Source organism: Ovis aries, chromosome 1 (assembly GCF_016772045.2).
Source record: "Ovis aries strain OAR_USU_Benz2616 breed Rambouillet chromosome 1, ARS-UI_Ramb_v3.0, whole genome shotgun sequence".
NCBI lineage: Eukaryota > Metazoa > Chordata > Mammalia > Artiodactyla > Bovidae > Ovis > Ovis aries.
In genome coordinates this window covers 174,125,256-174,140,675 of record NC_056054.1, presented here as the reverse complement: position 1 = coordinate 174,140,675, position 15,420 = coordinate 174,125,256, and the positions used below count along the sequence as shown (strand labels likewise).

Below are 15,420 nucleotides of genomic sequence, written 5' to 3'. Positions count from 1 at the left end.
TTTCCTGGCCTGTAAAATGTGGAAATAAGTAAATCTAAGTTTTTCACAGATCTAAACTTGTTGATAAAAGCAAAGTCTTTTAAGAAGTCCTGTGACCATGGAATCTTAGTATCATGTTGAATTACTACAAGTAATTAAGTTACTGTAAGTAAGTTTTCTAGCAGAAAATTTAGAAAAAGGTTTTTAAAAATTTCACACGATTAAAATAAAATGGCCCTTCAAGGACAATGCTGTTTTGAGCAGTAGCAACTATTAACAAGGGTTTCCCTGATGGCTCAGCTGGTAAAGAATCTGCCAGCAATGTGGGAGATCTGGGTTCAATCCCTGGGTTGGGAAGACCTCCTGGAGACAGGAACAGCTACCCACCCCAGTATTCTGGCCTGGAGAATTCCATGGACTCACTTGTCATCTTGGATACACCTCCACCTGAACCCCTGGGCATGAGACCAAAGCCTCCATGAGATGATACCTTTGTGGAAATCGATGCATCTTTGTGATCTAACAGCTCGAGGGGCCACCGACAACAACAAAACTGCCGATATGATGGCCACCAAAACTAGAACAATTATCCCAGCAGGCGCTCTTGGGCTTGCTTCTAAATAAGACAAACAGAGAGTCTATGAGCTGGAAGAAAAGTTACCAGACAACAAAAGAAAATGTATAGCTGGGTGAGTATGTTTATTCAAAGTAGCTATTTCTGCTTTCTGCATGGGAAGCAGATATCATATTAGTGAAAATACTTTTTGTAATGAAAAGACCCATTAAAGATACAAACAACAGCCCTGTCTGGGTCAGTGTTTTTCATGAGCGTAAATAATACTTCCCAGTTCCCAGGTGGTGGTGCTGCTGCTAAGTCGCTTTAGTCGTGTCCAACTCTGTGCGACCCCATAGATGGCAGCCCACCAGGCTCCCCCGTCCCTGGGATTCTCCAGGCAAGAACACTGGAGTGGGTTGCCATTTCCTTCTCCAATGCATGAAAGTGAAAAGTGAAAGTGAAGTTGCTCAGTTGTGTCCGACTCTTCGCGACCCCATGGACTGCAGCCTACCAGGCTCCTCCATCCATGGGATTTTCCAGGCAAGAGTACTGGAGTGGGGTGCCATCGCCTTCTCCGCCAGGTGGTGCTAGTAGTAAAGAATTCTTCTGCCAATGCAGGAGACATAAGAGATGAATGTTTAATCCTTGGGTCAAGAAGATCCCCCTGGAGGAGGGCATGGCAACTCACTCCAGTATCTTTGCCTGGAGAATCTCACTGACAGAGGAGCCTGGCAGGCTACAGTCCATAGGGTCGAAAAGAGCTGGACATGACTGAGGCAACTTAGCACATCACCCCATCTAATATATATCTATTGGGGGAATCTGTCAAAGCTGATATTAAACAATTTGGGGCATAGTGGGGATGGGAGTCAAGAGAGGAAAAAGTCTGAAAACTTGAGAGGCAATGAGTTTTTCATGCATTTTAAGTCTTTGTTTTATATTGTAATAAGGGAATTAAACATACTTTTGTGTGTGTGTGCTCCGTCACATCAGTAGTGTCCGACTCTTTTGTGACCCCATGCACTGTAGCCCACTAGGCTCCTCTGTCCATGGGATTCTCCAGGCAAGAATACTGGAAGGGTTGCCATGCCCTTTTACAAAGGAGTAATTATGACTACAAACTAACCGCAGCCTAGTGTTTTCCTTGGGGGATGAAGGTGGGGCACAGTGTACCCTTGGCTTGGAAAAGGCAGGATCCTAGAGAAATAGAGATAAGAGGTGCAGAGATGATGAGGAAAGCTGATTAGGAGTCATGATCTTGAGTAAAAAGTGACAGATGACCACCAAGATAACCAATGGTGCTTGGAGTTCCTCAGGAATAACTGGAGCCTGTACTCTTTTCAGTCTCTTGATTGGAACGAGAATTGTTATAATTTGTATTAAAGGAAGTAACATTCAAAACTAGAATACCAAGAACATTTATAAAACATATGTTCCACTGACTCATTTTAATAAATACAGAGAGGTGCCATGGTCTCCCATGATGTCACCTGCTGAAGGATAAGGGTGATCAGCCCCCCTAGACAGTCAGCTTCATGAGTACACATTCCTTGACTCTATGGATACTGAACTAGAAATATTTTAAACAATGAGTTGTGGCAATTAGCTACCACTAGAGGTAAAAACGGAGAAGGTGATGGCACCCTCCTCCAGTACTCTTGCCTGGAAAATCCCATGGGCGGAGGAGCCTGGTAGGCTGCAGTCCATGGGGTCGCGAAGAGTTGGACATGACTGAGCGACCTCACTTTTACTTTTCACTTTCATGCACTGGAGAAGGAAATGGCAACCCACTCCAGTGTTCTTGCCTGGAGAATCCCAGGGACGGGGGAGCCTGGTGGGCTGCCGTCGATGGGGTCACACAGAGTCGGACACGACTGAAGCAACTTAGCAGCAGCAGCAGCAGAGGTAAAAAATGAGCCGAATCAGGCACAACCTTAATGTTTCAAATGTCCTCTGATGACTGTTTTCACCAGGTTTACAGACCATGCTTCAATAGCCTACAGCAGAAGCTTCAATTCTAACTTCCCACCATGTCTGCGCAGCTTTCTCTCCCCAAACCCAGACCCTAAGGCACATATCAGCACAATGGTAAGCAGGAATTGAAGATGCTCAGCCCACAGAGTAATAAAACATAGAGGTTCCGTCTTCATTTCTGAAGCTCTGAAACCCTAAAAGGGAAATCTTCTGGGAGTAATTTCCTTTTATTTTTCAGTGCAAGGCTTTCATGTGGTTGAAGGAAGGAAACTGTCTACCATTTTGACTGGAAGTATCCCTGTAAACAGTATTTTCAGAAATTCTATTCAAAGGTATTCTTGAAATGCCAACCTAATTTCCTATTTGATGTTCACAATTTCTACTGCTGTACCTGAAACCCATGTCCAGCCCTACTTGTAACTTACCTACACGCAGTGTTTGGGTGGTGAGTAAGGTACTTTTGTTTGATGAAATATTGCACAAATACTCCCCACTGTCTGAAAGACGCAGATCCTTCACAGTTAAAGAGAAGTCACGTGAGTTTATCAGCTCTTCCTTCCATGAAAGTCGAGGCTGATTGATTAGTGTTTCTTGTGAGGAGTTCTTAAAGTAAGCCAGGAGCGAGGAACTCCCACTTTCCACTCTGGACCAAGTGACTGTGAAGTCTTGATTTGCTGGGAAAAGACTGTTTTCAGGTTTACACAAGAGTAAAACGTTTTCACTTTGCATTTTATGAAGGACATCTAACAACAGGATAGAAAAGTAAAGATAAATGAAAACATTTTCAAATGAATTTTCTAAGTTATACTTAGAAATATCTTTGAAAAACTTTTTGGAAAGCAGTGAGATATTTGTGCTGTGGAGTTTCTTAAAACTTTACACCACTATTCTAAAGTCGCCCACCAAGGTTAAGTTTAGGCTTCAAGGAGGCCCAAGCCTGGGCCAGCTAGGGAGATGACACACCTGGTTTTCAGCTCCTACAACCTGAGCACGATCGCTCGAGTGCTGCTACCAGTTACCAGCGTTTTTAACTCAGCAATCTTCTGCTGACCTCTTGAATGCTGGTGTTACCCAGGCTGCCTTCGTGTCACGATGTATGACCTAGTAGTCTCTGCTGCGTCCGCGGTCTCAACCACTTTGTAATCTCTCTTCTGGACAAAGTCTTTTTTCTAGCACATGAGTATATTTCTAACCATGGGCAGGAATTCCCCACTGGACTGATCTTTTAGAGCAGGGAGTCTGCTGGGTATTCTCAGCTTCCCCTCCAGAGTTAGCACCACATTGTCCTTCCTGTTCTGCCAGCTGACTTCTATGGACCGCCATGGATTATCCTTCCTGGTTTTAGACTCACCTACTCTGCAGTCCACCTGCGAGAGAGTGATGCCAAAGCAAGCTATCTAAAACACAACAGTCCACCTGTGAAAGAGTGATACCAGAGAAGCCATCTAAAATACAACTTCCAGTCTCTCCAATGCTTCATATCCTTCTTTGGCGCCGTACTACCTCCAGGCCAGCTCAAGCTCCTTAGCAAGATGAAGGCATTTCACCTGGTTTTTGCCTTCCTCTCTAGGCTTAACTCTTGATACTTCAGTTTCTCTCTCAACCACTTATACTTCCACAAATTGAGGCAATATTTACCTCCATCTCTGCTTCTGCATATAGTGTGTTTTTTACCTGGAATGCCTATGTTCTCCTGAAATTTCCTACTACTACTTTAAAATTTGGCTTGTATGCAACTCCTTAAGCATATATTCTATAACAACCTGATCCATACCCAACCGTAGTGAACAGATTTAATCCCTCTCTTTGTATGCTACTTTCCTGGTTTAGTTTTATTTTTACATGTTTGTACTAGATACTGTGGATCCATAAGTGACTAAGAGTCCACAGCATCTAATATACACCTAGTTCTGAGGTTCACAGGCTGAGTGACAAAGTTTGGCATATAACAGATCCTCAATAAGACAAAACAGCACTAAGCGTAAGGAACCATTGGAACTTCAGGATACTCAGTTCTGAAATAAACAAGAGAAATTATGATTCTCCATATAAAATATTTACAGTTTAATATTTTCAACCCTTTCCCACATTTCCATTGCTACTTGGCTGATGAACAGTGAATATTAGCTGCCCATACTATTGACATCATATAAGGAGAATGAATAATTTTCCCAAATAAGACATACATATGACCAGTAGGTATCTGAAAAGTTCAACATCACTAATCATCAGGGAAATGCAAATCAATGCAACTACAATGAGCTATCATCTCACACCTGTCAGAATCACTATTATCAAACAAGGTGAAGGTGAAGTCGCTCAGTCGTGTCCGACTCTTTGAGACCCCGTGGACTGTAACCTACTAGGCTTCTCCGTCCATGGGATTCTCCAGGCAAGAATACTGGAGTGGAGTGCCAAACAAACAAATAAATAACAACTGTTGGTTAGATGTGGAGAAAAGGGAACCCTTGTGCATGGTTTGGCCCCAGGTAAATAGCAAGGAGGGAACACAGCTCTACCCATCAACAAAAAATTAGATTAAACATTTACTGAGCATGGCCCCACCCATCAGAACAAAACCCAGTTTCCCCCTCAGTCAGTCTCTCCCATCAGGAAGCTTCCATAAGCCTCTTATCCTTCTCCATCAGAGGGCAGACAGACTGAAGAACACAATCACAGAAAACTAACCAATCTAATCACATGGACCACAGCCTTGTCTAACTCAGTGGAACTATGAGCCACGTTGTGTGGGGCCACCCAAGATGGATAGGTCATGGTGGAGAGGTCTGACAAAATGTGGTCCACTGGAGAAGGGAATGGCAAACCACTTCAGTATTCTTGCCTTGAGAACCTCATGAACAGTATGAAAAAGCAAAAAGATAGGATACTGAAAGAGGAACTCCCCCAGTCGGTAGGTGCCCAATAAGCTACTGGAGATCAGTGGAGAAATAACTCCAGAAAGAATGAAGGGATGGAGCCAGAGCAAAAACAACACTCAGTTGTGGATGTGACTGGTGGTGGAAGCAAGGTCCAATGCTGTAAAGAGCAATATTGCACAGGAATCTGGAATGTCAGGTCCATGAATCAAGGTAAATTGGAAGTGGTCAAGCAGGAGATGGCAAGAGTGAACATCGACATTCTAGGAATCGGCAAACTAAGATGGACTGGAATGGGTGAATTTAACTCAGATGACCATTATATCTACTACTGTGGGCAGGAATCCCTTATAAGAAATGGAGTAGCCATCATGGTCAAGAAAAGAGTCCAAAATGCAGTACTTGGATGCAATCTCAAAATGACAGAATGATCTCTGTTCGTCTCCAAGGCAAACCATTCAATATCATAGTAATCCAAGTCTATGCCCCAACCAGTAATGCTGAAGAAGTTGAAGTTGAACAGTTCTATGAAGACCTACAAGACCTTTTAGAACTAACACCCAAAAAAGATGTCCTTTCCATTATAGGGGACTGGAATGCAAGAAACACCTGGAGTAACAGTCAAATTTGGCCTTGGAGTACAGAATGAAGCAGGGCAAAGGCTAATAGAGTTTTGCCAAGAGAACGCACTGGTCACAGCAAACACCCTCTTCCAACAACACAAGAGAAGACTCTACACATGGACATCACCAGATGGTCAACACCGAAATCAGATTGATTATATTCTTTGCAGCCAAAGATGGAGAAGCTCTATACAGTCAGCAAAAACAAGACCAGGAGCTGTGGCTCAGATCATGAACTTCTTACTGCCAAATTCAGACTGAAATTGAAGAACGTGGAGAAAACCACTAGACCATTCAGGTATGACCTAAATCAAATACCTTATGACTATACAGTGGAAGTGAGAAATAGATTTAAGGGACTAAATCTGATGGAGTGCCTGATGAACTATGGATGGAGGTTCATGACATTGTACAGGAGACAGGAATTAAGACCATCCCCAAGAAAAAGAAATGCAAAAAAGCAAAGTGGCTGTTTGAGGAGGCCTTACAAATAGCTGTGAAAAGAAGGGAAGTGAAAAGCAAAGGAGAAAAGGAAAGATATACCCATTTGAATGCAGAGTTCCAAAGAATAGCAAGAAGAGATAAGAAAGCCTTCCTCAGTGATCAATGCAAAGAAATAGAGGAAAACAATAGAATGGGAAAGACTAGAGATCTCTTCAAGAAAATTAGAGATACCAAGGGAACATTTCATGCAAAGATGGGCTCGAGAAAGGACAGAAATGGTAGGGACCTAACAGAAGCAGAAGATATTAAGAAGAGGTGGCAAGAATACACAGAAGAACTGTACAAAAAAGATCTTCACGACCTGGATAATCACGATGGTATTATCACTCACCCACAGCCAGACATCCTGGAATGTGAAGTCAAGTGGGCCTTAGAACGCATCACTATGAACAAAGCTAGTGGAGGAGATGGAATTCCAGTTGAGCTAATTCAAATCCTGAAAGATGACACTGTGAAAGTGCTGCACTCAGTATGCCAGCAAATTTGGAAAATGCAGCAGTAGCCACAGGACTGGAAAAGGTCAGTTTTCATTCCAATCCCAAAGAAAGGCAATGCCAAAGAATACTCAAATTACCGCACAATTGCACTCATCTCACATGCTAGTAAAGAAATACTCAAAATTCTCCAAGCCAGGCTTCAGCAATACGTGAACTGTGCACTTCCAGATGTTCAAACTGGTTTTAGAAAAGGCAGAGGAACCAGAGATCAAATTGCCAACATCTGCTGGATCATTGAAAAAGCAAGAGAGTTCCAGAAAAACTCTACACAATAAACTGTGGAAAATTCTGAAGGAGATGGGAATACCAGACCACCTGACCTGCCTCTTGAGAAACCTGCATGTAGGTCAGGAAGCAACAGTTAGAACTGGACATGGAACAACAGACTGGTTCCAAATAAGAAAAAGAGTACGTCAAGACTATATATTGTCACCCTGCTTATTTAACTTATATGTAGAGTACATCAGGAGAAATGCTGGGCTGGAGGAAGCATAAGCTGGAATCAAGATTGCTGGGAGAAATATCAATAACCTCAGATATGCAGATGATACCACCCTTGTGGCAGAAAGTGAAGAAGAACTAAAGAGCCTCTTGATGAAAGTGAAAGAGGAGAGAAAAAAAGTTGGCTTAAAGCTCAACATTCAGAAAATGAAGATCACGGTCCCATCACTTCATGGGAAATAGATGGGGAAACAGTGGAAACAGTGACAGACTTTATTTTTCTGGGTTCCAAAATCACTGCAGATGGTGATTACAGCCATGAAATTAAAAGACGCTTATTCCTTGGAAGGCAAGTTATGACCAACCTAGATAGCATATTAAAAAGCAGAGACATTACTTTGTCAACAAAAGTCTGTCTAGTCAAGGCTATGGTTTTTCCAGTGGTCATGTATGGATGTGAGTTGGACTATGAAGAAAGGTGAGCACCGAAGAACTGATGATTTTGAACTGTGGTGTTGGAGAAGACTCTTGAAGAGTCCTTTGGACTGCAAGGAGATCCAAGCAGTCCATCCTAAAGGAGATCAGTCCTGGGTGTTCATTGGAAGGACTGATGTTGAAGCTGAAACTCCAATACTTTGGCCACCTGATGTGAAGAGCTGACTCATTTGAAAGGACCCTGATGCTGGGAAAGATTAAGGGCAGGAGGAGAAGGGGACGACAGAGGATGAGATGGCTCAATGGCATCACTGACTCGATGGACGTGAGTCTGAGTGAACTCCGGAAGATGGTGATGGACAGGGAGGCCTGGCGTGCTGTGATTCATAGGGTCGCAAAGAGTCGGACACGACTGAGAGACTGAACTGAACTGATGGTGTGTAATCTATAAATATATCTAATTACTATATTTTATACCTGAAATAATATTGTAAGTCCACTGTACTTCAATATATTTGAAAGTTAAAAAAATTCAGGGGAAGGCCAAAAAAAGATAGCTAACCTCTACACTCCATATATAATGGAGATTCACAGAAAAAATTTGCTTTACTTCTGAGAGATGTTATGGGGAGGGAGGTGGGAGGGGGTTCATGTTTGGGAACGCATGTAAGAATTAAAGATTTTAAAATTTAAAAAAAAAAGGGAAAAAATTTGCTTTACTTCTAGTGAACTATAAAACAAATAATTTTCCTCAGTAATAGATAAATGGTGTTAAATTAATTTTTCTTCTCTTTAAACTCTTCTTAAACAGTATGCTATAGATAGATTGGTCAGAGTTTGGGTTTGTTCAGATACAGAGAGGAAGGTGTAGAATTGTTGATAAAGATTAATGGGCTAATGCTACTTAAGGAGACTAAACAGAAGCAATGCTAATTTTTGTTGGTTGAAAAACTGGCAAGAATCAGAGTTTGTGACCTGCTAGTAGATAAGCATCCTTTGCTTCTCCTCTGATCTTTTAAAGTGCAATGCAGGTAGAAAATTCTGTGTAGAAGAACCATAGAGAAATACACTAATACACACAAATATATTTGCTACTTTTCATTTCACACGTGTTTTCCTTTAACTCATAAACACCTTGCAAGGTAAGGATTACTTCCATTTTACCAACAAGGAACCAATACTCACAAATAAAAATGATTGCTTGAGGCAACAGAGCCATTAATATTAGGCCTGGGACTCTGGTCTGGACTTCTGACTGCTGCAAATGCATTTCCGTCCTTTTTGTATTCCTTTCTTATCTGTAAATCAATCCCCATTCCCTCCCATCCTCCGACAGCATGTTCACACAGAAAGCCTACCTTTCATTGTCCATCTCCCTGTCCATGTTTGCTTCAGCAGCGGATTTTCAATTGCACATTGATAAGATGAATTTGATCCTGTGATATTTACTCTGCTGTTTATATGAAAAGGACCCAAAGATCCAACTTCTTTCCCATTGTTTTCAGAGATAAATGTATTATTATCCACTTTCCATGTGATAATTGGATAAGGAAAAACACTTAACACACTGCATATTAAGAAGCTGTTGGTGGTGTTCTTTTCATACTTCATCACAGGTGTGACAAAAGCTATGAGGGAAAAAGACGGGCATGTGAGGAACTCTCATTAGTTTCTTTTTAGGCCACCTGTGCAGAACACTTATTATTTTAATACCTATGAACTGAAAAGCCAAGCTTTGTGAATAAAACTTGGCAGTTTTTGAAAGGAAAAACAACAAAAACTCTGTAGAATCTTAGGATATAGTCTGGTGATCGACAAGAAAAAAAAAGTATGCATGGCTACACAGCAACTAGCAAGCTCTACTCTCTAGAAAGAATTCTAGAAAAAAAATGGCCTCAGCTAGCAGTTAAAATGTGAGTGTCAGAAGTTGATAAACTGAAGCTCACGCAGCACTCTGTACTCCTCAGGTACTGACTCAGAGGCTTTTTGGTTCTTCATTTACCCATAATTCTTAGATTTCTGAGTCAAGGTTTGAAGCAGCTAAATGGAAGAGGGAGAAAGAACAAAGCCTATTAGAAAACGCCCCTCCCCCCAACAAATAAATGATTCGATAAGCAAAGTGAATAAAGATAGGGGAAAGCATAGAATATTAAAAATAACTTAATTTAGAAAATAGGAAATGTAATTTAAATCAATAATTCAATACTTTTAAGCTATCATATTGGCAGAATTTCTTAAAATTGGTAATATTAGGTGCTGATATAAGACTTAAGGGGAAATGGATACTCTTACGCTGCTGCTATATGTGCCATATTATAATTTTACTCCTGACCCTTTTGTTTCAGACCATTTCCTAGTATTAAATATAAGGATGTTCATCACAACATTTTTTGTAATGTAAAACACTATGAATACCTGAATACCTATTAATGGAATAATGGGTGTATCAATTTTATACCCTAAAATACTATGCATTAAAAATAATGACGTAGTTTGTATACGTTGTCTTAGAAGGAAGTCCACAGCTTATTAAATTAACAAGAAGGCATTCCAGGCAACATAGGATGGTACCACTGTCATGTTTTGTTAGAGCTTACGTGTACACTCACCTCCCACTTTTAGTACTACTTTCTTTGTGACTTTTCCAAGTGATGTTCCCACATAGCATACATAAATTCCTTCATCCTGAAGGGTTAATCTTCTGAAAGTCAGGGAGGCATTCCCATTGTGAATCTCACCACGGAAGAGGGATGTCCTGTTTACATATCTGGGATCTTGGTTTTCCAACTGGTCGCTGTCTTTGTAGTATGAATAAACACTGGTATCTTGATTCTTCCAGTGAATTACAACATTGGGTCCACTATCAAATGAGCAAGGGAGAATTATATCTTCACCTAGTCTTCCAGTGACGATTTGCTCATTCATACTAACATGACTGAAGGAAGCTAAAAAGGATCCATATGAAAACAAGAGCAGTTATGAAGTGAATTAGTGATGGGTGCTTATCAAGGGTTATATCAGGGCTACCTAGAACTATCCTAGGTCAGCAGCCTGATCATTAACATCTATCATCTATCTATCTATCAAGAACCTTTGCTAGTCTAATTCTCAGAAACAAGCCATGAAGCTCTGTATTTGAGCTGTATTTGAGTGCCTGCAATTTTAATTGAGTATCTTTTGGATTCAATGTAACAATTAGAATTGACAACAGTGTAAAGCATAGAAACCTTGCTTGATGCTTGATCAACAGTCTCATTTCTCCTCTGATCTTGGCCTACACAGTTGCTGGAAATTATATTACATAAATTAAAGATTCCTGTTGATTTTTATCCCTGAACATATACCTTTAATACTTACTATACAATAACAAATTATTAAATAGTTTATTCAGCTTCTGGAGCCAGCAGACTCTTACAGAATAGAAAAATCTTAACTTGGTTGGGTTAGGAAATATTTGGGACATGTAAAGACAATGCTGCATTCAGGGATCTGTTGGGAATATATAGACATTAGTTTCAAGAAATGGCACACAGAGGAGGAGTCCAAAAGGGGACATGAAGTGACTCATTTGTTTTGGCTTTAGGACAACTCACAGGGTATCCTATGAGTCAGTTAAAATACAGTTAAGAAATATTATTCTAAATATAAATGTAGAAGTCCAATCCTCCTAATACATATAAGTTTATATATGTGTTTGAAGTAAAGTTAAAGTGTTAGTCACTCACTCATGTCTGACTCTGACATGTCTGTGACTGCAGCCTGCCAGGATCCTCTGTCCATGGAATTATCCAGGCAAGAATACTGGATGGGTAACCATTCCCTTCTCCAGAGGATCTTCCTAACCCAGGGATCGAACCCGGGTCTCCTGCACTGCAGGCAGATTCTTTACCAGGGAAGCCCATATAAAGTCAACTTCAGAAGGTGATCTTAAAAAGCAAATGGACTCATCACAATCAGGTTTTTGCAAAGAAAATATACTTATTATCTCATAATCACTGCAAGTAGTATCCAATTTTCCCTGAACAAAAAGAAAAGTAGATCATGTGCCCTATCTATGAATTTTGTGATATTTTCACTGGAAAGGACATTATTTTACTAATAATGAAGTAAACTCTATTGACCTTGGCCAAAGCCACCTGAGATGGGAGAATTGGGTGTTCATGTGGCCAGGTCACAAAGCCTTTTTCCTTGGCCCTCTGAGGCTCTTTCCATTCTGCCATGTCTCTCTTTGCCTCAGAGAAACAGTCTATCCAAAGGCTAGAGGACTGTGGCATTAAGCTGAGAGATGTGGAAAGGTGGGAAAGAAAAGGAGTGGTTTTATTGACTTCCCTAATTGTTCTACTAAACATCTCTAATATTTTATTGGGTAATTAAAAATGCCTGTCATAGGACCTAGCAAAGCTGTAGCACCTTTTGTTGTGTCAAGTACCAAGCTAACACTTAAAAACCAATCAACCAACCAATCAAATTTGTCTTTATAGTGATTTTATATCTGGTAGCAGATAACAGATTAGAAAGAGCCTTAATCAGAGTAGACAGAAGAAAACATTTTTAATTTTCATGCAGACTTTCATCTGCTTCCTGTTTATTATTAATTAATCTTTTAGAAAAGTTGACAATGCTATGGCTACAGAAGAAACAGCCCCCTTGTATTGTGGCTCATGTTCTTATCTAATGATACAAACAACTAACACTTGGATTTAGTATAAAGGCTCTTACCTTGAGATCCACATAGAGATGGTATAAGAGTGAAGAAGAAAGACAGCACTGCCTGTGCCTTCATGTCTTGTGGAGATCATATTACTGATACTATCAAAGAGAAGCAAAATATGCAAGTTACAGATTTTAAGTGCAGACAGGAATTGGAAAAGAGAGAATTAATGTCTCTGCCTATAGGAGAATCATTAAATTAACTCTGGTGCATTCACACAAGTGATTCTTCTACAACCATTAAATCTTTAAAATTAAATACTGTAAAAGACAGTTCAATGGTATGGAAAGAAGCTCTTAATGTTATAGGAGAAAAATCAGATTACAAGGCAACTTTTAAGTAGCACAATCCCCTTTTGAAAGTGCACACATTTCTGCACGTAGGAGGCCAACAGGACATATCACTAAATGTATAGCAGGATGTTAATTCTGAAGAAGAGATTTCACATCTAAGGCAGTACCTGCTATATAACAGATTCTGAAAAATGGCTGTTGAATGAATAAAGATTTGGTGTACATTAAATGGTGGTTCTTTGGATATTTGAAGAATAAAAACTGTATGATCATCTCAATAAATGCAGAAACAGCTTTTGACAAAATTCAGAATCCATTTATGATAAAAACTCTCTGGAAACTGGGCATTAAGGGAATATACCACAACATAATAAAGTACATAGATGGCAAACTCACAGTTAGCATCGTACTCAACGGTGAAAAGCTGGAAGCCTTTCCTTTGAGATCATGATGCCCACTCCGGCCACTTTTATTCAAGATAGTATTGGAAATTCTAGTCACATCAATCAAACAAGACAAAGAAATAGAATTGAGACCAGAAAGGAAGAAGTAAAACTGTCACTATTTGCTGATGACTTGATATATACATAGAAATCCTAAAGAAGCAACCAGAAAACTACTAGAGCTTGTTACAAAATTAATATTCAGAAGTCTGTTGCATTTCTATACACAAATAATGAACTATCAGAAATTAAGGAAACAATCCAATTTACCATTGCATCAAAAAGAATAAAATATTTAGGAACGAACCTACCCAAGGAGGTAAAATACCTGTACATGGCAAACTATAAGACACTAGTGAAAGGAACCGAAGCTGACACAAACAGATGGAAAGATATACAATGTTCATGGGTGGGAAGAACACTGTTAAAATGACCAAATGCAACCCAGAGTCACTGCAATCCCTGTCAAAATGCTGAGGGCATTTTCTCAGAACTAGAACACCTAATTTTAAAATGTGTATGGAAATGAAGAAGACCGTGAGTAGCCAGGATAATCTTGAGAAAGAAGAAAAGGGCTAGAGATATCCCGCTCTCTGACTTCAGACCATACAGCCATCAAAGTAGTATGATACTGGCGCTAAATCAGACACGTAGGTCAGTGGGACAGATAGAGAGCCCAGAAACAAAACTACACACATATGGCCAATTAAACTATGACAAAGGAAGAATACACAGTGGAGAAAAGACACACCCTTTAATAAGTGGTGTTGGGAAAATGAGACAGCTACATGTAAAAGAATGAAATCAGAACATTCTCTAATGTCATACATAAAAATAAACTCAAAATGGATTAAAGACTTAAATATAAGACCAAGAATCATAAAACCGACCAAAGAAAACATAGGTAGAACACTCTGACATAAATCATAGCAATACTTTTTAGATGTCTCCTAAAGCAAAGGAAATAAATGCAAAAATGAACATATGGGACCTAATTAAACTTAGAAACTTTTCCACAGCAAAGGAAACTATTGACAAAATGAAAAAACCTATCAAATGGGAGAAAACATTTGCAAGTGATATGACCAATAAGTGTTGATGGGACACTTCTGTACAGGACATTCTCAGGACTTACGCTTTCTCTATACTCACTCCCTTGGTAAGCCTGTTACCCACCAGATCCAGCTGCTCACTGTTTGAAAATCAATACCTGAGAGACAAGTGTTGGTAGAAAAGAAATCTGCTTTTAATTAGAAAGCCATCAGTTTGGGAAGAAGGCAGACTCCTATCCCCCCAAAACCAACTCTGAAGATTCTGCTTGGCCCTGAAAATTGTTAAAGGGAAAATGGAAAGTAACAATCTCAGTTAATTATTGAGGTGGGGCCAGAGTCACCACCATCCCCCACTGTGTGCACTGTGATCTTTATTTAGATGCTATCTTCCTCACACACTTTGTTTATAAGATTACTGAAGGGGAAGCTAGGAAAGAGATCTGGTCATCTGTTACTTATTCTTCATTTCTACTCCTTTGATATCTGGAAAGAAACACCAGGTTAGGCAAGGGGACAAGACCAAGGGGTTTCCTGCTGAGTGTGGTTTCCTGCAAAGAGCTGCTTACAAGTCCTTCTGTCTCATGGCTCTGAATGACATTTGTACACCAAGGATTCTTAGATTTATCTACTGAGTCAAGGTCATATATTCAATTGCCCATTTGACCTGTTCATTTAGATGCCTTATAGGCATCACAGAACAAACATTCCATGCCGGTTAGTCTAGAAACTTAGAAATCAACTTGGATTCTTCCCTTCCCTCATGGTCCCATATCTAATCTACTAATCAGTCTTTTGTTAATGAAATAAAACTCCATTATTTGTGCACTTCTCTCCAACTCTACCATCACCTTCTACCCCAAGGCTATTATCATCTCTTACCTGGATATCAAAAACAGTTATCTGGATGGTTACCACTCTTCTACCCCTGCCTTCTTATAATCTACTGTCATTGCAGCATTCAAGGTCCTATCTTAAAAATATAAATAAGTTTACAATAGCCTTCTAATTAAATCACTTCAGTGACTTCCCATCACAC

At 40.0% G+C, this 15,420-nt stretch overlaps 1 protein-coding gene across 7 annotated transcripts in view; it reads right to left on the bottom strand.

Annotated features, from left to right (window-relative positions):
* HHLA2 (HHLA2 member of B7 family) overlaps positions 1 to 15,420 on the bottom strand; it is a 153,542-nt gene that overhangs the window by 9,043 nt on the left and 129,079 nt on the right. For 3 of the 7 annotated variants that reach the window (XM_042230925.2, XM_042230931.2, XM_042230933.2), the window contains 5 exons: positions 12,605 to 12,694; positions 10,495 to 10,745; positions 9,244 to 9,513; positions 2,935 to 3,252; positions 470 to 595 (listed from right to left, as the gene is read on the bottom strand). In XM_042230925.2, coding sequence (XP_042086859.1) covers positions 470 to 595; positions 2,935 to 3,252; positions 9,244 to 9,513; positions 10,495 to 10,745; positions 12,605 to 12,694 — 1,055 coding nt within the window. Of the gene's footprint in view, positions 1 to 469; positions 596 to 2,934; positions 3,253 to 9,243; positions 9,514 to 10,494; positions 10,831 to 12,604; positions 12,695 to 13,285; positions 13,391 to 15,420 lie in introns of those variants that run through there. The other 4 variants (XM_060404268.1, XM_060404267.1, XM_042230938.2 and 1 more) reach the window with 3 other exon arrangements.